This window comes from Antennarius striatus, chromosome 16, assembly GCF_040054535.1.
Source record: "Antennarius striatus isolate MH-2024 chromosome 16, ASM4005453v1, whole genome shotgun sequence".
NCBI classification, from domain to species: Eukaryota; Metazoa; Chordata; class Actinopteri; order Lophiiformes; family Antennariidae; genus Antennarius; species Antennarius striatus.
In genome coordinates, this window is record NC_090791.1 from 9990424 (window position 1) to 10018129 (window position 27706).

The 27706-nt window shown below is 41.3% G+C and overlaps 1 protein-coding gene across 1 annotated transcript; it reads right to left on the reverse strand.

The window, feature by feature from the left end:
* Nucleotides 1–26389, reverse strand: LOC137609349 (uncharacterized). Its single transcript, XM_068336330.1, is given in 41 exon segments — nt 1–60; nt 345–401; nt 586–745; nt 1042–1133; nt 2278–2344; nt 2428–2669; nt 3857–4060; nt 4368–4563; nt 4689–4881; nt 4981–5091; nt 5182–5344; nt 5469–5473; nt 6506–6652; nt 7598–7741; nt 9016–9141; nt 9268–9414; nt 9784–9879; nt 12412–12475; nt 12678–12797; nt 12904–13028; nt 13161–13310; nt 14906–14963; nt 15244–15309; nt 15439–15598; nt 15847–15938; nt 16885–16951; nt 17044–17285; nt 17396–17599; nt 17697–17900; nt 18121–18296; nt 18503–18616; nt 18700–18862; nt 18967–18996; nt 19191–19271; nt 19585–19622; nt 19751–19897; nt 19977–20123; nt 24997–25140; nt 25514–25660; nt 25756–25887; nt 25984–26389. Coding segments are annotated over 41 exon segments (5487 nt in total).
* Between the last annotated feature and the right edge of the window lie 1317 nt (nt 26390–27706).

A 27706-nucleotide genomic window follows, 5' to 3' on the forward strand; every position in this document is an offset into this window, starting at 1 on the left:
TCACTCCTTGGTCCTTTTCTCAGGCTGATCCTGATCCTCAGAAACCAAGGTTGTATCTTTCTGTCAAAACAGATAATCAGAATTGGATCAGTATTAGAGCTATTGACATTCATGGACAGTCCAAGTAATTATTAAATGCTTAAAATCTGTTCACACGTTCACACCTCTGTTGCCAGGACGATTGCTCATCCTTTTTAAAAACAAAACACCCACAATACCTCATTCAAATAGATTTATCATAGATAAATATGAATGGCATATAAGTAAGCATAGGTTTAACTTTTTACATTTGATTTAATAGAAACTGCTTCAAAAAATGTGTTGTCTTGTGTTTGTTGACTCACCTCAGAAATGTCTTTTTTACAAGTGCATGTCAGCCATCTAATGTAGTCTTCACGCACCTGTGGCATATAAATCAATGGTTCACTAATAATAATAAAATAAAACTGTTTCACAAGTATCTAAACTTACAAACAAAGGCAAAGACAAAGTCACGTTTTGATTATCGCCACATTATTTTTTAGCATGAGCATGTAGAAAAACAGTGAAAGACAAAGGAAAAAGACTGATCTGACAAACATTTACCTCCTTGTTGAGCGCACAGTGGACAATAAAGAGGAAGGTGCCCTGCTGGGAGTTGAGGATTATAAAGAGGACCTGAAAGAAAAGGTTTATCTGGTACAAGCCCAGAACCCAGGTACAGCCCAGGATGACAAACTGGGCCACGATCTTAAACACAATCAACCTGTGAATAGATTTTTGAAATTAAATGTATTTCAGTTTAAACCTTGACTCCTCATATCTTTATAACCCCTTCAATGCATTTCTTCAGTATATTCTATTAATCATTCTACATACAACACGACTGAATTAAGTATATCAAGAAGAAGATAAAATACATTGAAATGGACATCATGTAAGGTTGTAATATACTTGACTTTAACCATTGTGGAAGGAAGCAATTCTATTGAATACGTAAAAAACAAATAATTGAAATACAGTACAAACAATCTGGACTCTTTGCAGCACCCTAATTCATACCTGGTGTCTGTGGATTGAGAAACATCACTTTTCATGTTGGCCAAGGTGGGTCTCAGATTCCACAGAGTTACACAGAACAGAATCCAATTAAGCTTAGAGACACATAGAAAGAAAAGAAAACAATACGTTCATGTCCTCTACACAAACCTTCGATGCTACTTAAAAAGGAATATTTCTTTGTAAATAAATACACAATCCACAAAACCATGACAAGGAGAGCTTAGCCCTTTTGACAGTATGCCTTTAAATGGTGTACAACATTATGCATTATCATAGGAATGTATTTGATGCCAACACAGGCCTGCTGAAAGACAGACATTATCACAGCTTTATCTGCAGATGTGACACAAGCTTCAAGAAAATCTTCCTGTAAGTAAGCAAATTACAGGTCTGTGGGATTCATGATAGATTCCATTGCCATCTGGACTTGTAGGGAAAGCTTTCGGACATTTTCCCTCTGAAGCACTGGTGAGGAATTCCAGGTATTTATGATGTAGGTGCCTTGCCCAACATGTGGGCCTCCAGTTTACAGTTTACTCTTGTTTGTATCTGTCTGCCTGTCTGTCTGTCAGTCTGTCTGTCTGTTTATCTGTTTATCTATTTATCTAACAGTTGTATTGGTTTCACCTATGGGCTGTCATCCTTGATACTCTGTGGGAAGCATGGTTGACCCAGCCTACAAGCCAATATGTGAAACCTGTATGACTGGGTTTCAATAACCCGGATGATGAATTGTAAAGCTTGGCCACACCGACCAGCTTAAAAAACCTGAAACACCAAAAGTCGAAAACCTTGAAGCGAATGGCCGGGACCATTGTAGGTTAGAGAAAATGCCAAGATTTAATTGTCAAATAAATACATGAGATTGGCGGCTTGGTGGCGCAGAGGGTAGCGCTGTCGCCGCACAGCAAGGTGGTTCTGGGTTTGCGTCCTGCTCTGAGTGGAGTTTGATTGTTCTCCCAGTGTCTGCGTGGGTTTCCTCCGGGTTCCCCGGCTTCCTCCCACCTCCCAAAACAAGCGCTTTATACAGTCCAAAATTGCCTGTAGGTGTGTGTATGTGATTGTCCGTCTGTCATATATGCGGCTCCGCGGTGCACTTGCGTCACACGTACAGTGTCCCCTCCCTCACAGCCCCAGTCAACTGGGGTATGCTTCAGCACTCTGTGACAAACATTAGCGGAGGAAGCGGAATATAGACAATACATGAGATAAAATGTTAACATTAAACATACTCACTCCAAGGACAGCAATCACAGGGCCCGTTAAAGCCCAGTTGAAACTGCGCCGTCTGGAGAGCCAGCACCTGTTACACAAACACACAAATAACCTGCCTCTACAGTGCATACAATAGAATATGAATGGCTTCTTGGATTACTGTTTACTTACACGTCTGCCTTAGTAGCACCATACCCATCAGAATATACCAGTGCAGAAACACCCACAATCACAAATGGAACACCGTAGCCAATCAAGTAGAGAAGTGGTTTAGGGAGCCCATCTCTCTGGATGACCTGCACTTTGGAAAGCCTTCTGACCAACAGGTAGAGCTGCATTGCCTCCAGTAACATCCACACAAAACTCGCAACCACTAAGAAGTGGAGAATCCCTGCCATGACTGTGCAGGAAAGCTGCAGAGAAACATGATTAGAAACATAAAGACATTTACCTTCAATCACTACACAACCAGAGCATGATTACTTAAAGAACAACTCGGATACATGCCACATAAAGAAATACTCCGATAATACCGCGATTGTGGCATGTATCAGGGAGGGTGACGAGGGGGAGTACAGGGCATTGGTGGCTGACTTAGTGGAGTGGTGCCAACAGAACCAGCTCCAGCTCACATCTCCAAGACGGAGATAATGCTGTATTTCCCACGGGCACCCCCCGCTCCACAGCCATTGATCATCATGGGCAGTCAGGTGGAGGTGGTTGGAAAATACTGGGACTGCAGCTAGACAGCAAACTAGACTGGTCATTCAACTCTGACTATGTGTACAAGAAGGGGCAGAGCAGGATGTACTTCCTTAGGAGGCTGGCCTCCTTCAACATCTGTCCTGAGTTCCTTCTCACGTTCTATTAGTCCGTTGTTTCCATTGTGCTATTGTATGGAATTGTGTGTTGGGGTGGTGGGGCCAAGAAAAGAGACATGGACCAACTTAACAGACTCATCCGTAGAGCCGGCTCAGTGGTCAGACAGAGCCTGGACTCTGTGAAGACGCTTCTGAAGAGAAGGACCATGTCCAAAGTCAGAATTATCATGAACAACACCAGCCACCCCCTACACACCACCTTCTCCCCCCATAGAAGTACCTTCAGATACACACTGTTGTCACACAGCACCTCCAACAGAGAGGCTGAGGTCCTCCTTCGTGCCCCATGCCATCAAGGGGTACAATGACTCACTCAGGAGGAAGGGAGTGTTAGGGCGAGGTCAACATGCAGTTGCATGGGGGGTGGGGGGTGTTGTTAGCCTGTGCTGCAGTGTAGTAGGGCCAAGGTATTATGATGTATACAGTGATACAGAGTTCATTTTGCCTCAAGAAAGTAGTGTATCCCTGGGATGTGCTTCAAGAAAAATTTGTGCATCCCAACATGACATGATATATATAGTATATACTGTATATATACACACACACACACACACAAACTCACACACACACACACACACACACACACACACACACACACACACACACACACACACACACACACACACACACACACACACACACACACACACACACACACACACACACATAACATTTAGGAATGTTTAATATGTATGAGTTAACCAAAATATTCAACTTACATCATGTTCAACGTATTTGTCATTCCACAGCAGCAACAGGTGAGATAAGCCGAGGCTGATGCACAGGTGAAGACGGGCTGTGTTGTTGATCTTGGGGTTCCAACTACTTAGAAGGAAGGTCAGGATGGCCAAGGCAAAGAAGAAGAGTCCGACAATCACACATACTCGGTTCAGCCATTCAAGAAAACCATTTTCTGGTGGAGGCTGAATGGGAAGAAAACAATCACATATTGAAGTTGTCTTTCCTAGCTGGACACAAGGTTATTGGTAGTAATACATTACTTGTTGACTGCAGAAAGTTAATGCATACACATGGCATGATCAAAATATATTGAATGTTTTGCATTGTTCAGGGGTCAATAATGTTTCTGAGGACTCACGGCTCACAAGTCACACTTGATGGACTTGGACATATACTACCTGGGCTGACAGGGTGCTATATTTTCAAGTCTTTGAGGCTCTCTCTCTCAGACTTTGAGATCTTTTACCATAAATTTAAAGTTTGACATACCTCTCCAATCTGCATGATGAGAGCAAAAGTAGAAAGATGAGAGCAGCTGCACACTGTCTTGTTTTCATCGAAGAAGGATACCCAGCAACCCTCTTCTGACCAGAACCCCTGGTTTGTCTCCATTCTTCCCTCATCCATGTCCCCATCTTCACCAATATCGCTTTTGTCCTCCCAGAATACACAGGTCGCTATTGAAGTTTTAGGTACATCCTAAGACAAGAAGAGGCCTTAGTGGAAGGATGGATGGATATATGGATGGATGGATGGATGGATGGATGGATGGATGGATGGATGAATGGATGGATGGAAGGATCTAAAAATTTGGATTAATACTGCACCTTTATGTGGTTGATGGTAAAGTTGACAGGCTCTGTGAGGTTGGTGTTTTTTACTCTTGGCAAAATTACACTAAAAGGGTCTGAAAACATCTCTGTTTGGAGCTCTGTCATGAGGTATTTAGGATGAAGAAGATTCTCCATCCCATTCAGTGTCAATAGGACAACTGTAACAGAGCCTGGGGATAAACAAATTAAAAATAAAAAAACAAAATAAAAACTTAGAGGTTAGAGGTTAGTGTGCTGTCAAAATCTTGTTTTTATGATCTTTCTCCCACCATTGTTGTCTTTCCCTAGATTGCGTAGGTTGATTTCCATGGTCTGTTCTTTGATAGAAAGGTTGACATTCTTCTTATGATCCCTTGGACCAATGGTTTGCATACTCAATTCTTTTATAATGGGTTAAAATGACAACTGTTATAGTCGTGATTGATGAGAGGTCAAAGACATCCCTTCAAAATTTGCAGATCTGCTCTTACCTACTGTTGAAGTATTTACTGTTCTTGTGGTTTGGTTTTGAATTAATGGCTCAATTATAGAAATTAGATGGTCTCCAATTTCCAGGATCAAACTGCCCGTCTCCCTGTCTCCTTCATTGTCCATCGTAACTGGCATGGCATGTGGTCCAACACCCGACACTTCCTGCAACAAGTCACTTTGAGTGATTTTAATGATTACAAAAAAATCTAGAAAATCTTTTAATACAGATATAATACAATATATATTTAATGAGATATAAAGAACAATTTTCATGTGTGTTAAGTACCATAGCTGCCGAAAAAACGTTTGTCATTGTCTGTGAAGATTAAGAAGAGAGGGAACTTTTAATACAACACACCTGTAGACTGACAGTCAGGAATTTGTTGTAAGTTTCTACACTATACATTGAACGTCTATGTGTCTTTTTTATATTTAACACCACAGCAATAAAAAGTATAAAATAATTATGAGAATTAATTATTTTAGGCAGAGAACTATTCATAGCTGTTACTTATCATTAATGGCAAGCTGTGGATTTTATCAGAGTGCTTTCCACATACCACATCCGGTACAGTGATGTCTTGATTATCCTTAATTTGTTGGAGTATTTTTAGAAGGAAAGCTCTTTCTTTTGTCACATTCTGCAAGAAAAGATCGAGTAATTCGTAGCTACTCTACAAAAAAAAAGTGCAATATCATTTTTGTGATCTTAAAAATACAGTATTTCAAACTCAGTGAGACATCGGGAAAGTTTGTCACTGAGTTCAACATTTTTCACAAATATGCTGTCACAAATGTGCTGTCATCAGTTTCTATTAAAATCCTAAAACACTGCTGCTTTATTAGGGTGGACTTTGGATATTTGTTTCAACATTATTGTGCATAATGTGGTTTACTCTCAATACAGAATGAAAAAGATAATCTGGCCTTACCGCTGGAGGCATTGTTTCATTAAGAATTTCTTCAAGACCTGTCAGTAGTTTTAAAGAAATTTATGTATGAATGTTTTTTATACCATAGTCAGAAATTATAATTATCATTCAACTTGCGCACTTTGACAAAACGAGACCCCTGTCTCCCACAATATTCCAGTTGAAGGGTAGAATCCATCTGGACAAGAACAATAATAGGTCCCAAGGCTATTAGTACACACAGACTGTTTTCCACATAAATCCGCTGTGACACTGCACTCGTCTATGTCTGTGGATGAGAGTGGAAGCAGGAGTATCTTTTGTTAAAGAATCAATTGATCAATAGATATATCCAAATGCAAACAGCAGTCGCACAGCAAAGTGTCACACAGTGCTTAACAAGAGAACACACCTGTGCATGGGTTAGCAACACTGGCAATCATGTCTGGGTTACTCAGGTCATAACCAGGAAAACAGGTGCAGTTGTAGGATCCAAGTGTATTTGTACAGATGACATTAGGTCCACACACATTAGCATCTTCTAAACATTCGTCAACATCTGCAAATACAGAAATTATGAAAAACTTAATGCTCAAAAGGGGCGGCACGGTGGCGCAGTGGGTAGCGCTGTCGCCGCACAGCAAGGTTCAAGGTTCAAGTCCCGCTCTGTGTGGAGTTTTCATGTTCTCCCTGTGTGTGTGTGGATTCTCTCCGGGTTCTTCGGCTTCCTCTCACCTCCAAAATTATGCGCTTCAGGTTAATTGGACGGTCCCCAATTGACCATAGGAATGAGTGTGTGTGCGTGTTAGAGTGTCTGTGTGTAGCTCCGTGGTGCACTGGCATCGCGCTCGGAGTTTCCCCGTCTCACGCCCTAAGACAAGCTGGGATAGGCTCCAGCTCCCAGTGACCCGCGCAGGCAGATGAAGCCGGTTGAGAAAATGAATGACTGAATGAATTTATACACAAAAGAAACTGCATGTATGGTTTGAGACAGCAAAGAATCCATCAATTTTTACCTTGTAAACACTGAATGATATGAGTGAAATGCTGGTTGGAAGTGCAGAATATTTTACTATTTTCATATCTCACTACTGTTACTACTGTTAGATAACGGTACAATACAATTTTCAATTGCCCCTTGGGGACTAATTCTTTTTTTTTAAATTGAATTGAATTATAACAGGTTGTGGAGATGAAGCTATGTTAGTTTTAGAAAATGTATAATTGATTGACCACTAGAAGACGTAAATATATTATTACTGGCATGTCAAATCATTGTTGAATACAATATATTTAATTAAAAGTACCTTGAATTTATTTAATAAAAACATACTGTACTGAACACAAACAAATTTCTTATTTTAATGATTTGAAATATATTCTTAAAAGTATAATATCGAGAGGAGGAGTCTATTGTTGGATTGAAACATTTTGTGTTGGCAGACATTGTCAAAAATCACACATTTCAACTCTCAGTTTTGCTGCTGGGATGTTCTGCAAATACCTAGACAGATGTTCTGGTCGCTGAGTTCAAGCCCTGGTGTAGTTGGTATGTAACCCGGTAGACAAGCACAGGTATGAGCTCCAGGTGTGTTGGTGCAAGCAGAATCAGGAATACAGGAGTTTGAGTCCAAACACTCATCGATATCTGAGTAAGGGACAAAAGTTGGCACTTTCATTTATCTAGGTTGTTTGAATATCAGGTTTGTACTGCTCATGTTTCCTGTATGAAGCAACTTTATTGTTATAAAATATATTTGTATTGTTTTGTGTCAGTAACCATAACTGTTCAGTAGTATATAAATTGTTTCTTTTCAAACACACAAGATAAACTTATAACAGACTGATGTAACGTGATGTCCTTTAACGTCTGTAGACAGTGGCAAGAAGCCAGAGCAACCAGATAACAACTATGATGATTAAACAAATAGACTCCAAACAATGAGGTGACTACTGTGATGATCTGTGTCTGCCATATCTGTTTTGCCTTATTCATACCTTCCTGGCATTGTCTTTCATTTATTGGTTTTCATTTCATGTACATTTCTAGTTGTCTGTTACTGCCATATTCTGTATTCACCTGGTCTTATTATCCTTGATCTTCTCATTTGGCGTTTAGTCAGTTGGTGTCTGGAACACCCCGTTGTTCACTCCTACGTATTCAGTTGTTCGGTTGTTCCACCTGAACCCAATTTATCAAGTGACTTCCTGTTCTGGGTATTAAAACGTCTTCACTGCAGTGTAGCCCCATCACAGTGTTGATCAGTATTCGTTTGTGCAGAGAGCTGTGTCTGCCATTCGTTATTGTTACTTCCTTGACCGTTTTTGTACAAACACAAGATTGCCTAGCCTTGTTTAGTATTTTTCTGGATTCTGACCCTGGCCTGTTCTGACCACGATTTTTGTCTTCCAATGCCTTGTGTATGACCTTGGCCCTGTCTCTTTGATTACAGTTTTTGCCTGCTTCCAATGTACCATCCTGACTCTGATCCTCTGGTTTTGAACCCTGCTTGTCCAATCACTAAAAGCTTCAGTTATCCCTCTGGTCCTAAAATCTCTGTGTTTTTTGGCTGTGAAACGTAACAAATGAAGGCTTTTGATTTTTTGGCACTTTGACTCTCACAACTGGTTCCTTCTGAGGTCGTTTCAACTGCAATCTGTGTTTCCTACTACAAGAATGTATTTTACAATATTAAAAACACCCTTTTTGATTCAGAAGGATTCAATTCAAATCATAACCCACCTCATATTATCATATGCCAACATTTTAATGTATTGGCAAAGGTTTTACTTCTGAATGAATCCGTTTAGACATAAGATTAAAATGCCTGACACAAACTTCCCCAATAGTGTTGTGTGGCATAGTAGAGGTTAGTGTGCTGTCAAATATCCCAACATTATAGTGTATAAGGTAGTACAGACCTTGGCAAGCAGGGTTTGCATCTGTCACAACTTCGTATCCTTCATCACAAGTACAATCAAAACCTCCTTCTCTGTTGGTGCAGGTCCCATTAACTCCACAGATACTGTTAATACATTCATCAATATCTATAGGGAACAATTGGAAACGGACCTGTGAACAAATTTTTAAACCTGCAAAACTGTGGTGTAATCACAACAGACAGAGAAAGAAATAGAGAAGGGGATAGAGTGAGAGAGAGTCAGAGATGATACCATTGCAGTTGTTGATTTTTGAAGGTGGTTCATTTGGATTTGATGCAATGAATCCATTCAGGCATGAACAGGAGTATGATCCAATGGCGTTAGTGCAATTTGAATGAGGACCACAATAGAATTGAGTTGTATCGCACTCATTTACATCTATGAAGATATACAGAAAGTATATATGATTTTATTCCAATAAAGTGTACTTTGTAAACAATGAATTAACATTATTTGTGACTATGTTACACAGAAATAAAATCCTAGAACTTGGAGTACTTTGAGTGACATTATGAGTGATTATGAAGTCAATCAATCAATCGATCGATTGAAAGTTTAAAACTGAAGATCTGCTCCTCATTGTATTACATTCATTCTCTCTCATACTCCTGACAGCAAAGAGTCTGGTTAGCAACAATCATTTGTACAATACATACTTAATAACAATACAACTAGAGAGAGAGTATTTCACACAAAATAAAAAGTTCTTGCCAACGCATCCAAATGATTCTCCTATTGGTTTCTGACCATCGGGGAACTTGTATCCAGAAACACAGTTACAGAATCCCTCACTATCACACTCAGCCAGTGGTCCACAGCTGTCTGGTTTACAATCATAATGATCTAAACAGGTCAACAGATTACAATAGATTAGAATCAAGAATAAGCAGTCAAATTCTTTGCACATTGTTTTATCAGTTGTCGTAAAAGTTAATGAGTTGCTACATTAATAGCTCACTTTGGGTTTTAAATTAATGGTTTCTCCTTTAATATTTAACCAAGCTATATACAGTATGTTGATAGTAAAACTGAAAAATGAGGACAACAACATGAACTGCTTACATGTCACGTATCCCATTTTGTCGTCGGTATCATGGCTTAATGGTCTGTACACATAGAATCCTCCTGGACAGTAGGCCACCTTAATTGATTCTATTATGTTCCCACATCCACCAGCATCACCAATTACTGTCATAGTTGTTGGACTTGTTGACTCAGCTGTTGGATAAACCGACTGAACAGAAAGCCCAAACAATGTGCCACCACGATTGTTTTTGCAGCTTCGCATAACTCTGTCACCACCTAAACCTGTGAAACGCCACCAAGAATTAAGAAGTCCCGCATCATTGTTGGGATAACCAGCGAAATCCCTAATATTGAATCCTCCATTGCGCCAAGTGTCAGTTATGTTGGTGTATCCATCACACGAACCTCCAAGGAACACAGAAAAATTGGTAATAATGATTATTTTATTATGTCACACACTTGTGGCCTGTAAGAGTATGCAATTGACTATAATCGTTACCAGAAGGAAAAGGGTAAGTTACAGGGATGAGGAGTAAGCCTAAAAACAGAGAAAGAAGGAAGAATGGTCAGTGCCTTGAAAATGACATTATAGATGAAAACAAAATTTTCCTTCCCAAACTTCCCAACTGACACATGAATATAACAGCACATGTAGACAGATATAAAGATTATGTAACTGCTTCTAACAAAAGTTGGTTCAGACTCGCTTTATATGACCGAAATTAAAGTTTTTTTCTCAGACATTTGATCTACAATAAAGAATTGACAGCATTACATTAAGTTTGGAGATTCACACATGTAGTGAAATGTACTCACCAAGAAGAAGTGACACTTTACAGAAGGTCATCTTGACATGTCAGATGTGGAGATCAAGTCAGACTGTCCGAATTCTACATTGTAAAATTTGCAACGTCCAAAAATAGTTTTTAAAAGGTTTAATCCAAATGCAAAAAACAATGCAAATGCACTGACACTGTTTGATGGCCCTTGTAATGTTTGGACACCATGAACGTGGGCTGAGTCATTCTGGAGACAGGTTGATCGTTATTTCTTATTCTGATGTTGTCCAATGAGACTGCACAATCCAAAGCATGGGTATTTGACAACCTAGGACTAAACTCAACTTTCTCCAAAATCCTTAAAGGCATCTTTAGGAGCAAAGGAGCTATCCAGTCAAAATCAACATTTATTTCTGATTTGTGGGCAAAAAAGTTTAGTAAAGCAATGTTTTTATGGCACCTGAGCGTTATGGAGGTTGTGTTGCTTGAATTGAATATATCATGTCTCCACTGACATGATGATGTGACAACTTCCTATAAAGTAGTTGCACAGATGTGTTCAACCAGTGTTTATCTGTTTGTGCTTTATAAACAACTACAGACATGTTATGTAATCATTTGACTTGGTGATTTTCTGTTTTACCTGTCAAATTTTCTCTTCTGTAGTTTAGTTACAAAGAGCAGTTCTGTACAAGATTAGAAACACTTATCTTTTTACATTATTGGCCAAAGAGTTCATGTTAATGCTAATATTAGCTGCTTTCCTACCTGTCTGTTGTTCTAGTTTTAAATAGGATTTCATTGTTATGGACAATTTGAAGTTGAAGCTAAGCAACTACTGCAGCTAACTCAATCTGTAGTAAGAACTGAATTTATTTATTTCTTCAAAGCATACTGAGATAAAACCTGAAAAAAGATTATGATCATTGTTTGGTACACAATAATCAAATTGACGATGTTATCACTTTTATTTTATTCTAATTCATGCTCTTTGTTCTTTAGTTTAGTATATGTCCTCTTAGTGCTGTATATGTCTGTTAGTGTAGTGTATGTCTTGTGGTATGTCCTGTCATGTCTTGTCAGTGTTTCTTTTTTCTCCTGGTGTTTTTCCAGTATTTATTTATTGTGTATGTCAGTGGATATGTGCAATTTCCTCCGGGATTAATAAAGTATCTATCTATCCACAGTATATGATTCCAAAGTCTAGGGGCAGGTTTTCACGGTCTTATATGATGGGTTCTTATAAAAAGTGTCAAAATATCATGTTCCTATTGCTTTTATGTGACATGGAACAGTGGGAAAAAATTAGTAGATGTTTGTGCTCTCTGAGTGTTGTCTGGGAGATATTGCCACCCCATGATGTGGTAGTACTTCGGTTTGTGGAGTCATGCCTGAAGCTACAGAGGGAGGCTGGACCAAGTCATAAAATGTCAACCATGGTATAGAAAAAGAACTGCTACCACAGGAGCAGTCAGTTCCCCTCAAACGTACATTGAGAAAGGCAGAAACCTTCTGTTTGTTGACAGGGACATAATAAAAATGAAAGGATAAGATGGGAACCATTTCTTACTTTCCACCAGCCAGATGCCTCTAATCTCCATGTAAGTGACCCAATGGTTGATACAGAAAAATCCCTGTTAGACATCCAAAAGGAGGAGGAGCATTATTTGGGTAAGGAAAGTCAGATCAAGTCTTTAGTCATGAGCTACTGGAGTAACCATCCATCCATCCAACCATCCATCGTCATACGCTTTTCCGGAGTCAGGTTGCGGGGACAGCAGCCTCAACAGGAAACCCCAAAATTCCCTTTCCCCGGCCACATCCACCAGCTCTGACTGGGGGATCCCAAGGCATTCCCAAGCCAGTGTTGAGATATAATCCCTTCACCTGGTCCTGGGTCTGCCCAAGGTCTCCTCCCAGCTGGACATGCCAGGAACACATTCCTGAGGAGACACCCTGGTGGCAACCACATCAGATGCCCAAATCACCTCAATTGATTACTTTTTACGCAAAGGTGCAGTGACGTTACTCTGAGCCTCTCGCGAACAGCAATGTTTCTCACCCTATCTCTAAGGGAGACACCAGCTACCTGCCTGAGAACACCCATTTTGGCTGGTTGTATCGGCAGTCTCGTTCTTTCGGTCATGACCCATCGCTCATGACCATAAGTGAGGGTCTGAACACAGACTGAACGGTAGATGGAGAGCTTTGCCATTCAGCTTAGCTCACTATTTGTTGCAACAGTGCAATAAAGTGACTGTAATATCGGTCCTGCTGCCCCAATTCTCCATCCAATCTCATGTTCCATTGTTCTCTCACTTGTGAACAAGACCTCGAGATACTTAAACTCCTTCACTTGGGGAAGGACTTTATTCACGACTCGAAGAAGGCAGTCCACCGGCTTCTTGCTAAGGTCCATGGCCTCAGATTTGGAGGTGCTGATCCTCATCTCCGCCGCTTCACACTCGGCTGCAAACTGGACAAGTGAGTAATGCAGACCACAGGTCAATGATGCAAATTTAGCCGTTGTACTTTGCGTTGTGTTTCTTTTTTACTCTTCGAATGATGAGTCCATTCATGTGTCATCAACCTCCAGCAGTTTATTCATAACTGGTAACACACAAACCATGCGCGGACGGCGATCAGAATCTTCACACAAATAACCTCTCTCAGTTGCGGTCATTAAGGACTGACAAAGTTAAAATACAATGAATCAATATCATGAATGAATGAAAAATATATAAAAGTTTTCCCAACTAATTTAATTAATAATGGTGGTGGATGGCTACACACAAACCATGTGTGAAGAGAGATCAGAATCATCACACAAACTACGCTACACAAACAGGACTACATCATCTGCAAAAAGCAGTGATGCAATCCTCAGCCCACCAAAATGTAAACCCTCCTCACCACAACTACACCTCAATACCTTGTCCATGAAAATCACAAACAGAATTGGTGATAAAGCGCAACCCTGACGAAGGCCAACACCCACTTGGAACAAGTCCAACTTACTGCAGAGTACAAAAGGAGGAGCAGCAGTATTTGGAAAAGGAAAGTCATAATAAGTCTTACCATCAAACTATATTTATCCTCAAACCACATATTTCCACTGGCTGTATTTAGTTAACAGATGATTAACGGGGTTCTTAGATAGATAGATAGATAGATAGATAGATAGATAGATATATAGATAGATAGATAGATAGATAGATAGATAGATAGATAGATAGATAGATAGATAGATAGATAGATAGATAGATAGATAGATAGATAGATAGATAGATAGATAGATAGATAGATAGATAGATAGATAGATAGATAGATAGATAGATAGATACTTTATTAATCCCGGAGGAAATTGTATTCTTGCTACATTGTGCCATTTGCTCAGGGCAGGATTCTTGAGAAGCTTGGGTTGTTCTGTTTGAGCTGATTTACTGACTAATAACAATATTTCCCCATATGTTGTTTATAGATGGGCAAATCCTGCGTTAAAGCATTCCTTAGTTTAATTTAGTATGATTGTCATAACATAGATATGTTTTATACGACATAGTTACAGATGTATATAAAGCTACTGCATGTGATAAGTGATTATGTGATAATGTAAATAGCATGAAGTTTGTATATGTTCAAGCCTCCATATCTGAAAATGTTTCCACACGCATTTAGTCCAAAATGCATCACACCTAGTAGACGTGAGTGAGTACTTTTCAATAAACAGTGACATTACCTACAAGAACCAGAAAACAGAAGTTTATTATAGACCTTACAACAAAATTGACAAATTAAGATCACAAAAATACTGAATGTTGTAAAGAATCATGGTAACAACAAAGTACAGACTGATTCACAGTGAATGAGTGAATCTAATCCATGCAAGAAAATAAAATGAGTAATAGTAGTAGAAATATCACAAATTAATTAAAGTATACACATGGAGAAATGATGACTTGCACCTCCAGAAAATAACATTTATATGTAATGACTAATGGTTCAAAATGGATGAGGCTTGTATTTGTCTTCTCTGTCTTCATTTTATTTCTTCATTTAATCACCATTTCCTGTTTTTTCTTCAGTCTTGTCCAGGTCCTCAGACACCGAAGGTGCATCCTTCTGTAGAAAACATTTTTAAAATCCTTTTCATGGTCCGTAAAAATAAAAGTCAAATACACTCATCGTATGAATAATAATTCCAGAAAGACATGTACTGAAAGGAGAACTGAAGATCAGTGAAACATGCAGGTATAGATCACAGATAGATATACACTTTATTAATCCTGAAGGAAATTGCACAATTGCATGCCCAGTCATCCAAAGAGGGATACTTTTCTTAAACATTTCATGATCATTATTGAAGTTTTTTTCTGGTTTTGTTGTTTTCGTCTTGACTCACCACAGATCCTCCTTGTTGATGTTTTTTGAAAGAGCAAGTCACCCATTTCATATATTCCTGTCTAATCTGGAAAATTGTACAAAGATAAATTCTATTAGAGTGATATGTTAACTTTCCCACAATGAGGGATGCTTGACTGTGTTGTATTTGTTAGTGGTATTCAAGCAATTTAACAAGACTAGAATCTTCTTATACCTCCTTGTTGAGTAGACAGTGGACAATGAAGAGGAAGGTACCCTGCTGGGAGTTGATGATTATGAAGACAACCTGGAAAAAAAGATTTGTCTGGTACAAGCCCAGAATCCAGGCACAGCCCAGGATGACAAACTGGGCCACGATCTTAAACATAATCAACCTGTGAAAAACATTTCAAGCATTTGTAAGTCAATTCATTTATCAGATGAATAAATGCACAAAAAGTTGGAATATTATTCCTTGCATTGGCATAAATAAATTAAAATGAATTTGTTTTAATACTGCAGGTACAATTATACATTAAATATCCTATCAACTTTCCTGAAAAGAAATATATATATTGAACAAGTTAAATAATGCAGAAAAAACATTCGTTTTGATGCAGGTATCTGCAGCAGCAGTTCATACCTGGTGTCTCTTGATTGAGAAACATCACTTTTCATGTTGGCCAAGGTTGGTCTCAGACTCCACAAAGTCACACAGAACAAAATCCAATTAAGCTTAAAGATAAGGAAAAAGAAAACTGACTAAACTGAGATGCAAACGTCAAAAAATTCAGAAAAGAATTAATTAAACCTTCACTTAAAAAAGTCCTTGTGGAGAATGAAAAAGTAGAGGCAAATGGCAGAATTCACTTGTGCCTCTGTTTAAAGTGTCCTATCGTGTATTCTATTTATGAGATAAAACATGATAAATTATCTCATATATTCTATTTATGAGATGAAACATGATGATCACTATGGATTTTCTGTTTGATTATACCGTTTTATTTTGAACTAGTGTTTTTTGTGATAGTCATTCCTGTCTTTCTGTCTGTCTGTCTGTCTGTCTGTCCGCCTATCAAGCAATCAATCAATCAATCTATCTATCTATCTATCTATCTATCTATCTATCTATCTATCTATCTATCTATCTATCTATCTATCTATCTATCTATCTATCTATCTATCTATCTATCTATCTATCTATCTATCTATCTATCTATCTATCTATCTATCTATCTATCTATCTATCTATCTAAACTAATAAGGAGATCAAATTTACCTCCCAACCGATTGACCAGCAAATTCTATGCATTCAGTTGAGTGGATGATACAAATTTGATACAAAGTGGTAACCCTGACACGCTCTCACATCTTCAGTTGAAGATATGAGAGTCACTACTGCTCATATTATACAGAAACTGAATGCTGTAGAATTCTGGATGAAATTTAACCCGTTCCATTGATTTTAGAAAGCAGGGAATTGAAAGCATCATGAGGCAGATATCACCTTAAACATGCCTAGCTTCAACATTAAGTTAACTTTTATCAAAGTACTTACTGGCATGTTCTTAAACCGACCTTCAAACCTGGTCCATGCAATATAAAGTTGGTGACCAGGCCAAGGTGAGCAGTTGTATTATTTTAATGCATCAGATAAAACACTAGCATTAAACATACTCACTCCAAGGACAGCAATCACAGGGCCCGTTAACGCCCAATTGAAACTGCGTCGTCTGGAGAGCCAGCACCTGTAACACAAACAAATACACAAATAACCTGCCTCTACAGGGAATACAACAGAATATGACTGGCTGCTTGTATTACTGTTTGTTCAACTCACACCTCTGCCTCAGTAGCACCATACCCATCAGAATACACCAGTGCAGAAACACCCACAATCACAAATGGAACACCGTAGCCAATCAAGTAGAGAAGTGGCTTAGGGAGCCCGTCTCTCTGAATGACCTGCACCTTGGTAAGCCTTCTGACCAACAGGTAGAGCTGCATTGCCTCCAGTAACATCCACACAAAACTGGCAACCACTAAGAAGTGGAGAAGGCCTGCCATGACTGTGCAGGAAAGCTGCGGAGACAAATTTGAAGACATAGAATGCTTTTCTCAGCATTGAAACATTGAAAATATTGTAAAAATGAAGTCAAGAGTAAAAAATCTCTGTCTCAGTATTATTATACCTCATGTACAAGATATTCGTCATTCCACAGCAGCAGCAGGTGGGATAAGGCAAGGTTTATGCACAGGTGAAGACGGGCCGTGTTGTTGATCTTGGGGTTCCAGCTACTCAGAAGGAAAGTTACAATGGCCAAGGCAAAGAAGAATAGTCCAATAATTACACACGTTCGGTTCAGCCATTCCAGGAAATTATTCTCTGGCGGAGGCTGAAGCATAAGAAAGTGACAAAACCCACATGTGATCAACCTCATGCTGAATGTGGTGACTTGTATTAACTTGCACTCTCAGTTACATCCATAGTACCTCATTTATTTGCAGGATGAGAGCAAATGTAGAAAGATGAGAGCAGCTGCACACTGTGTAGTTTTCATTGGTGGATGCAACCCAGCAACCCTCTGTTGACCAATACATGGCCTGTTGACCATTCTCACTTCTCTTTGACATTTCATTTTCTTTGGCTGTGTCATTCCAGTACACACAGGTCACTAAACCAGATTCCGGTAATGCCTGGTTAAACAAAGAGATACAGAAATTAAATGTTACCTGAAAAGGATTCTGTATAAGATATTTCCTACATATGTAATTTCCAGACTATATACCTGAACACAGACTTAACTCTGTATAGAGATGAGAGATGTTACAAAAATGTACCAATATGAACCAAAAAAAGAAAGATCTTGAGTCAAGAGAGAGTTACGAAGACGGTCAATAGACAAACCGGAGTCACCTTCTTGTGACGGATGGTAAAATTAACAGGCTCCATGAGGTTTGTGTTGGTGACTGAGGGTAAGACAGCAGTAATGATGTCTGAGTACATCTCCGTCCTGTTTTCTGTTTCAAAGTATTGATGGCTAAGAAGACTCTCCATCCCATTCAGTGTCATGAAGGCAGCTGTTGCAGAACCTGGGATATCCATAAATGGATGTGACCAACACTTAATGGTAGAATAATAATGTTATCACTAATGTTTTTCAATTCAACATTCATTTATTGTTCCACAGCTCTGTTTATTTCAAATTGCATAAATGTTGCAATACACACTTTTTATGTCATTGTATGAATGTCAATTTAATTTACCATCATTTTCATGATGGTAAGTTTTGACTTACCATTATTGTTTTTTGCTAGATTTTTCAGGTTGATGTCCATGATATTTCCATTCGCTGTGAGAGGGTAGTCCTCTGCACTGTTACTTCCAGGTCCAATAGTTTTGAGACTTAAATCTAATACAGATATTACATTTTGAATTTACACGCACCCTTTTGTCAGTAAATGTCAGCGATAAGCCAAGGCAGGCATCTCTTACCCACTGTTTGACTCTTCACGGTTTTCTTGGTGCCATTCTGTCCTGGCTGTACTAATGTAGACACTAGGCGGTCTGAGATACCCAGGATCACACTGCCAGTCTCCCCATCTCCTTCGCTACTCACCTTCGATGAAATGACATTTGGACCAACACCTGAAACTTGCTGCAAGGATCAAGCAGAATGATACAAACGTAAAGTGGGATTAAATTGTCCTCAAATTACTGCATAATGCACAATGTGCAGATTTTCTGAATAACAACATGTACCATGGATGCTGAGAAGCTGTTTGCTACAGTCTGTAGACAAAATAAAGACAGAAAGGTTAGAAATTACTTAGCAGATGAGTGCATGACAATGAAGTTCCTCAACTTCAAGGGACCAGTCCAGTATGTATATACTATCATACCTGTCTGTACTAACCCTTAATACAGCAAGAATCTTGAAAAATATATAAAAGTTATATTATTTTTAAAAGTTTTTTTCTACTCACCGCTTCTGGTAAACTGATGCCTGTATTGTTTATCAGTTGCTGGTCCATTTGGTTGAGGAAAATTCTTTCCTTTGTCTGCCCCTGTAGCAAGTAAACATGCAGAATTTGTCATTTTGCTGTAAATTTAAGCTTTGCTATATAAACCATATTAATACTTATGCAACATGGAATATCAAACAGTTTAACTTCTGCCTCAACACTTCAGATTTAGATTATAAATTTTATCCAACACATTTTTGCTCGCTGAAGACAAAAAAAGGTCCATTATTGACAAAGAACAGGTTTCAAAGTCGTATTTAAATAAAAGAAATTATCTGAATGTGAGTAATGCAAGCAGGATGAAAAAAATCGGGGGTTTTTAAATAGAAAATTTGACATTGCCAGTCATGTTTACCTCGGGGGGCTTTATTTCATCTAAGATCTGCTGAAGTCCTGTTGGGTCAGTGTATAGAAAATGACCACAAAAAAAAAAAAAAAACAGGAACAAACATGAGTCAATTATTACATCACGCTGTTGCTGGCAACTGTAAATACTGCAACCAATTGCATCCTCAGCTTACTTTGACAAAATGAGATCCCTAGCTTCCACAAAATTCCAGTTGATGGGTAGAAACCATCAGGACAAGAACAATAATATGTACCTGGTACATTAGTACACACAGTATGTTTACCACATATTTCTGTTGTCTCGCTGCACTCATCTATATCTGAAAAAGAGAAAAGGCACAGTAATAAAATATATAACCATTAATATAAGTCACACCAGTAGTTAGTGGAGCTACACACCTGTGCATGGGTTTGCAACACTAGCTATAACTTCTGGATTGCTAGGCTGAAAACCAGGGAAACAGCTGCAGATGTATGATCCAACTGAATTTGTGCAGTTGGCATTGGGACCACAGATTGTAGCATCTTCAACACACTCATCAATATCTGCCCAAAACATGACCCACAGATAAAACAACAAACAAGGAAACTTTGTGAATATCTCTTGAATTGATCTTTTCTTAATTTTTTTTCCAGGGTTGACATTACTGTTAAAAATTACCTATTGTCACCATATAATCATCTCATATCTCATAAATCTTGGCTAAAGCAAACTAAAAGCCAAAGAAATGAGAGACTCTAAGGTTACTATGGTAAATTAAGAATGAGGGTGACTGAGCAGCAGGAATGCTTGACAGAAAATCTAAATTTTAAAAACAGTATCAAGTAACTGCATGTATTATCATATGGTCATCCTCAAATGATTTCTTTATTAATATTTAATTATCCATCCATCCATCCATCCATTCTCTTCCGCTTATCCGGGGTCGGGTCGCGGGGGCAGCAGCTTAAGCAGGGAAGCCCAGACTTCCCTCTCCCTAGCCACTTCATCCAGCTCCTCCGGGAGAATCCCAAGGCGTTCCCAGGCCAGCCGGGAGACATAGTCTCTCCAGCGTGTCCTGGGTCGTCCCCGGGGCCTCCTCCCGGTAGGACGTGCCCGGAACACCTCACCAGGGAGGCGTCCAGGAGGCATCCTGACCAGATGCCCGAGCCACCTCATCTGGCTCCTCTCGATGCGGAGGAGCAGCGGCTCGACTCTGAGTCCCTCCCGGATGGCCGAACTCCTCACCCTATCTCTAAGGGAGAGTCCGGACACCCTACGGAGGAAACTCATTTCGGCCGCTTGTATCCGGGATCTCGTTCTTTCGGTCACGACCCATAGCTCGTGACCATAGGTGAGGGTAGGAACGTAGATCGACCGGTAAATCGAGAGCTTTGCCTTTCGGCTCAGCTCCTTCTTCACCACGACAGACCGATACAGAGTCCGCATCACTGCAGACGCTGCACCGATCCGCCTGTCGATCTCCCGTTCCATTGTACCCTCACTCGTGAACGAGACCCCAAGATACTTGAACTCCTCCACTTGGGGCAGGATCTCATCCCCAACCTGGAGAGGGCACTCCACCCTTTTCCGACTGAGGACCATGGTCTCAGATTTGGAGGTGCTGATTCTCATCCCAACCGCTTCACACTCGGCTGCGAACCGTTCCAGTGAGAGTTGGAGATCACGGCTTGATGAAGCCAACAGCACCACGTCGTCTGCAAAAAGCAGAGACGCGATACTGAGGCCACCAAACCGAACACCCTCAACGCCTTGGCTGCGCCTAGAAATTCTGTCCATAAAAGTTATGAACAGAATCGGTGACAAAGGGCAGCCTTGGCGGAGTCCAACCCTCACTGGAAACGAATCCGACTTACTGCCGGCAACGCGGACCAAACTCTGACATTGGTCGTACAGGGACCGAACAGCCCTTATCAAGGGGTCCGGTACCCCATACTCCCGAAGCACCCCCCACAGAACCCCCCGAGGAACACGGTCGAACGCCTTCTCCAAGTCCACAAAACACATGTAGACTGGTTGGGCGAACTCCCATGCCCCCTCAAGGACCCTGCGGAGGGTGTAGAGCTGGTCCACTGTTCCACGGCCAGGACGAAAACCACACTGCTCCTCCTGAATCCGAGATTCGACTTCCCGACGGACCCTCCTCTCCAGAACCCCTGAATAGACCTTACCAGGGAGGCTGAGGAGTGTGATGCCCCTGTAGTTGGAGCACACCCTCCTGTCCCCCTTCTTAAAAAGGGGGACCACCACCCCAGTCTGCCAATCCAGAGGCACTGTCCCCGAAGTCCACGCGATGTTGCAGAGGCGTGTCAACCAGGACAGCCCCACAACATCCAGAGCCTTTAGGAACTCCGGGCGGATCTCATCCACCCCCGGGGCCCTGCCGCCGAGGAGCTTTTTAACTACCTCGGTGACCTCAACCCCAGAGATAGGAGAGCCCGCCTCAGAGAACCCAGACTCTGCTTCCTCATGGGAAGGCGTGTCTGCGGGATTGAGGAGGTCTTCGAAGTATTCTCCCCACCGAGTCACAACGTCCCGAGTTGAGGTCAGCAGCTCCCCATCCCCACTATATACAGTGTGGATGCTGCACTGCTTCCCCCTCCCGAGACGCCTGATGGTGGACCAGAATCTCTTCGAAGCCGTCTTGAAGTCGTCCTCCAAGGCCTCACCGAACTCCTCCCACGCCCGGGTTTTTGCCTCAGCAACCACCAAAGCCGCATTCCGCTTGGCCTGCCGGTACCTATCAGCTGCTTCAGGAGTCCCACAGGCCAAAAAGGCCCGATAGGACTCCTTCTTCAGCTTGACGGCATCCCTTACCGCTGATGTCCACCAACGGGTTCTGGGGTTGCCGCCACGACAGGCACCGACCACCTTACGGCCGCAGCTGCGGTCGGCCGCCTCGACAATGGAGGCGTGGAACATGGTCCACTCAGACTCAATGTCCCCCGCCTCCCCCGGAACGTGAGTGAAGTTCTGCCGGAGGTGGGAGTTGAAACTCCTTCTGACAGGGGATTCCGCCAGGCGTTCCCAGCAGACCCTCACAATACGTTTGGGTCTGCCAGGTCGGACCGGCATCTTCCCCCACCATCGGAGCCAACACACCACCAGGTGGTGATCGGTTGACAGCTCCGCCCCTCTCTTCACCCGAGTGTCCAAGACATGCGGCCGCAAGTCCGATGACACGACCACAAAGTCGATCATCGAACTGCGGCCTAGGGTGTCCTGGTGCCAAGTGCACATATGGACACCCTTATGTCTGAACATGGTGTTCGTTATGGACAGTCCGTGACAAGCACAGAAGTCCAACAACTGAACACCGCTCGGGTTCTGATCGGGGAGGCCGTTCCTCCCAATCACACCCTTCCAGGTCTCACTGTCATTGCCCACGTGAGCATTGAAGTCCCCCAGCAGAACGATGGAGTCCCCAGTGGGAGCGCTCTCCAGCACCCCCTCCAAGGACTCCAAAAAGGGTGGATACTCTGAACTGCTGTTTGGTGCATACGCACAAACAACAGTCAGGACCCGGCCCCCCACCCGAAGGCGGAGGGAGGCTACCCTCTCGTCCACCGGGGTGAACCCCAATGTATAGGCACCAAGCCGGGGGGCTACAAGTATACCCACACCTGCTCGGCGTCTCTCACCATGGGCAACTCCAGAGTGGAAGAGAGTCCAACCCCTCTGGAGAGGACTGGTACCAGAGCCCAAACTGTGTGTGGAGGTGAGCCCGACTATATCTAGTCGGAACTTCTCAACCTCACACACCAGCTCAGGCTCCTTCCCTGCCAGAGAGGTGACATTCCACGTCCCAAGAGCCAGCTTCTGTAGCCGGGGATCGGATCGCCAAGGTCCCTGCCTTCGGCCACCGCCCAGCTCACAATGCACCCGACCCCTATGGCCCCTCCCACAGGTGGTGAGCCCATGGGAAGAGGGACCCACGTTGTCCTTTCGGGCTGCGCCCGACCGGGCCCCATGGGTGCAGGCCCGGCCACCAGGCGCTCGCCTTCGAGCCCCACCTCCAGGCCTGGCTCCAGAGGGGGGCCCCGGTGACCCGCATCCGGGCAAGGGAAAACGTGTGTCAGTGTTTTTTGTCATCATATGGGGTCTTTGAGCAGTACTTTGTCTGGTCCCTCACCTAGGACCTGTTTGCCATGGGTGACCCTACCAGGGGCAGAAAGCCCCAGACAACTTAGCTCCTAGGATCATTGGGACACACAAACCCCTCCACCACGATAAGGTGACCACTCAAGGAAGGTAATACAATATTGTATTATTAATCATTAAAGCAGTACCAAACATTTGAAGTAAATGCAACACACGGTATCAACCCAAAAAAAAAAAATACTGCCACAACGTCATTCATGCATCTTCTTGAAGATGAGACGATCATAACCATCTTGTATTCAGTGGCTTATCTGAAATACGGGTTGTGTTTTATGCTGGAGCCTATCCCAGCTGATGTCAGGGAAGCGGTACGGTTCACTGAGTGAGGGAGTCACTCGCCCCACATAAGTGAACAAAATTTCACACTCACTTTCACTCACTACCTACGGACAATTTCTTCTTCTTCTTTTCCTTTCGGCTTTTCCCTTCAGGGGTCGCCACAACTAATCAATTTCCTCCATCTAGCCCTGTCATTTGAATCCTCTTCTCTCACACCAACTACCTTCATGTCTTCCCTCATTACATCCATAAACCTCCTCTTTGGTCTTCCTCTAGGCCTCCTGCCTGGCAGTTCAAAACTCAGCATCCTTCTACCAATATATTCACTATCTCTCCTCTGGACATGTCCAAACCATCTCAGTCTGGTCTCTCTGACTTTATCTCCAAAACCTCTAACATGTGCTGTCCCTCTGATGTACTCATTCCTGATCCTATCCATCCTGGTCACTCCCAGAGAGAACCTCAGCATCTTCATCTCTGCTACCTCCAGCTCTGTCTCCTGTCTTTTCCTCAGTGACACTGTCTCTAGGCCAAACAACATCGCTGGTCTCACCACAGTTTTGTACACCTTTCCTTTCATTTTAGCTGAAACTCTTCTATCACACATCACACCTGACACTTTCCTCCACCCGTTCCATCCTGCCTGTACACGCTTCTTCACCTCTTTTCCACACTCTCCATTGCTCTGGACTGTTGAGCCTAAGTACTTAAAATCCTCCACCTTCTTGATCTCTTCTCCCTGTAACCTCACTCTTCCACTTGGGTCCCTCTCATTCACACACATGTACTCTGTCTTACTGACCTACGGACAATTTATTGTGTCCAATTCACATAACTTCCATGTTTTGGAGGTGGGGCCTTAATTGTCGACCTCTCCATGAAAATTATCCAAAAAAGAAGCTCAGTAACAACTGAATTTGTAGTCTGCAAGTTTGTTGAAAATAACATCTTACATTTAAAAAGCATGCATTAAAATACCAGTGCAGACGTTGGTCTCACTGGGTTCCTGGTCTTCTTGAGTTGATGTGAACCCTGTTTGGCACGCACAGGTATGAGCTCCAGGTGTGTTAGTACAAACAGAGGCAGGGCCGCAGACAGTGGAGTTGAAACACTCATTAATATCTGAGGAACAATTTGGAAGAAATAGTGTTATGAAATTGTGATGTTTAGAACATAATTGCTTGCATAGAAAAAATTATATTCTTTGGAAATAGTATTCTAGTCATTATCTGGTGATGTGTAAGAGCATTGCAATCATACCTTGGCAAAGTAAAGTTACATCAAATACAAGTGTGTATCCTTCATAGCATTCACACTCGAAACTTCCCTCATTGTTGATGCATGTCCCAGAATTGCCACAGTCATTGTCAAGACATTCATTGATATCTATGGACAGCAAGTGACAATTTACTCCAGTCAGTCTATACACACATTTCACAATTTGATATCATTGCATCAAAAAGAGGGAAAAGGGGTTGGATTTTTGTTTAAATACCTGTGCATTCGTTGGAATTTCCAGCTGGTAATGCTGGATTTGTTGCATTGTATCCCTGAAAACAGGTACAGATGTACACTCCAATGGTGTTATTACAATATGAATGAGGACCACAAATGCCTGCAGTCTTCTGGCACTCATCTATGTCTGGGCGGAAATGTTATAAACAGTAGTTTAAGATGGGAAACAGTGCTTGGTCACAATATATCACAATTAAATTCAAATGAAACAAATGTACTTACCAACACAACCATATGAATCTTGAGTGGGTTTGTGTTCTGGGGGGATTTCATAACCTGGTACACAAACACAGCCTCCAACATTTGAACACTGAGCAAGTGGTCCACAGGAGTCTGAGGTACACTCAGAATGGTCTAGACAGAGATTTCATTTACAGAAATAATCAAACAAACATTATTCATGATGTCTGTACATTTAATAACACAAGGATGATAATTAGTAGTCCTTACAGGTTATGTAACCCAAGTTGCTCTGTGGATGATATGATGGGTTGAATACGTAGAATCCTCCAGGACACAAAGACACACTCATTGTAGCAGAGCAAGATTTACAGTAACCAACAGCACAGTGAACAGTTGTTAATACTGCAGCTTCAGATTCAGTTGTTTGATATGTAAAGGACAAATACATGGATTGCGAGAAGCCACCAATAGGGCCACCATGACAGTCTGTCAGAATTCTGTCACCACCAATCCCTGTGAAGCGCCACCACTTCCCAACAAGCCAACCATCATCGAGTGGGTAACCAGGGAAGGAGGTTGATCGAAATAAATAGTTACGCCATGGTTCGGTTACGTTCTTGTATCCATCACATGAACCTGTCATGGAGAAGCAAATCTGTGTATCATTAGCCATGAATGACAATTGTTGAGCTTGATGTTTATCAGTCAATGTCATCCTCACCAGGGGGAAAAACGCAATGGCCAAGTATGAAAAGTGAACCTATTTAGAACATGTAGACAAAACCACAGGAGAGTCAATGATTCCAAGAAAAACTGACAGTTATTAAAAAGTATGCTATGCTGTTGAAGGTGAGGGATTGTCTAAATTTGCATATCAACCCAATGTTTGTGATTTCTTAAAGGACGTTATTTGTCAAATTTTTTAAAATGACACTTTTTGATCAAATATTATGCAGAATTTAGACTTAAAATGTCTTCAGAATGTATTTTGGAGAAAATTCGATACTCCCAATTTGTTTTAAAGAAATAATCTCCTAAACTTTAAAGAAGTGGGTTGTAACAATCAAATGTATACATTGTTGTCTAATTTGAAGAAAATCTTCATTTTCACATCAACTGAAAGATTAAATAACTCACCCAGCAAAAATGAAAAGAAGCAGCAGTTCATTGTGACAAATCAAAGTCCAAGTCCACAAAACAACTACTCACTCTTTGCACTGTACATCTGAAATTATTGAAATTTGCACAGGGTCCAAACATTGTTTTCACAACGTATGAGACAATGCAAAAGACAATGCAAATGGACTTACTCGTGGTGCAAAAGCTTCACCACCATGTGCACATTTTATAGTATTTAATAGATATAATCATCTCACTTTTCAGAAGACTGGGTATCTCTGCTGGTGCAACAATAATCAGAGATTTATTTTGTTATTAAAATGATCGAATTTTAAGGAAACCCCTTTATAATTAATTTTGTCTGTATCCTGTATTTACAGTATATTAAACAACAATTACAACTACCAAGAAATGCTTTTACCGTCCATACAGTCTAAATGTTGAATTTGGGTGTAACTCCAGATAGAGGTAGTACAATCAATACCTGTAAAAAAATAACAACTGCTGTGCAGAAATTACTTTTAGCATGGGGAGAATGATATAACATACACCTTAATTCATGAAGATTTTTTTGATGTGTGCTTTCAGGCTGAAATGTCATGCTGCTGCCTTGGTCCACGACAGCACATTTATCGATAAGCTTCCTTCTCCACAGGTACTCCTGCTGCTTTGGACAAGCAGCAGGAGTTTGTGTCTACTCAAGGTTTTGCTTTTACCATCTACTTTTTGTCTTTATAATATACCATAAAAAATGTTTTTCTCTGACTCACACATTTTTTCTGACTTCTTTCTGGTCTTCTATCTTTGCGTCTCACGCTGATTCAAGCCCTGAGCCCCCACCTCGCTGCTGCACAAACTGCTGTTTCTGGTT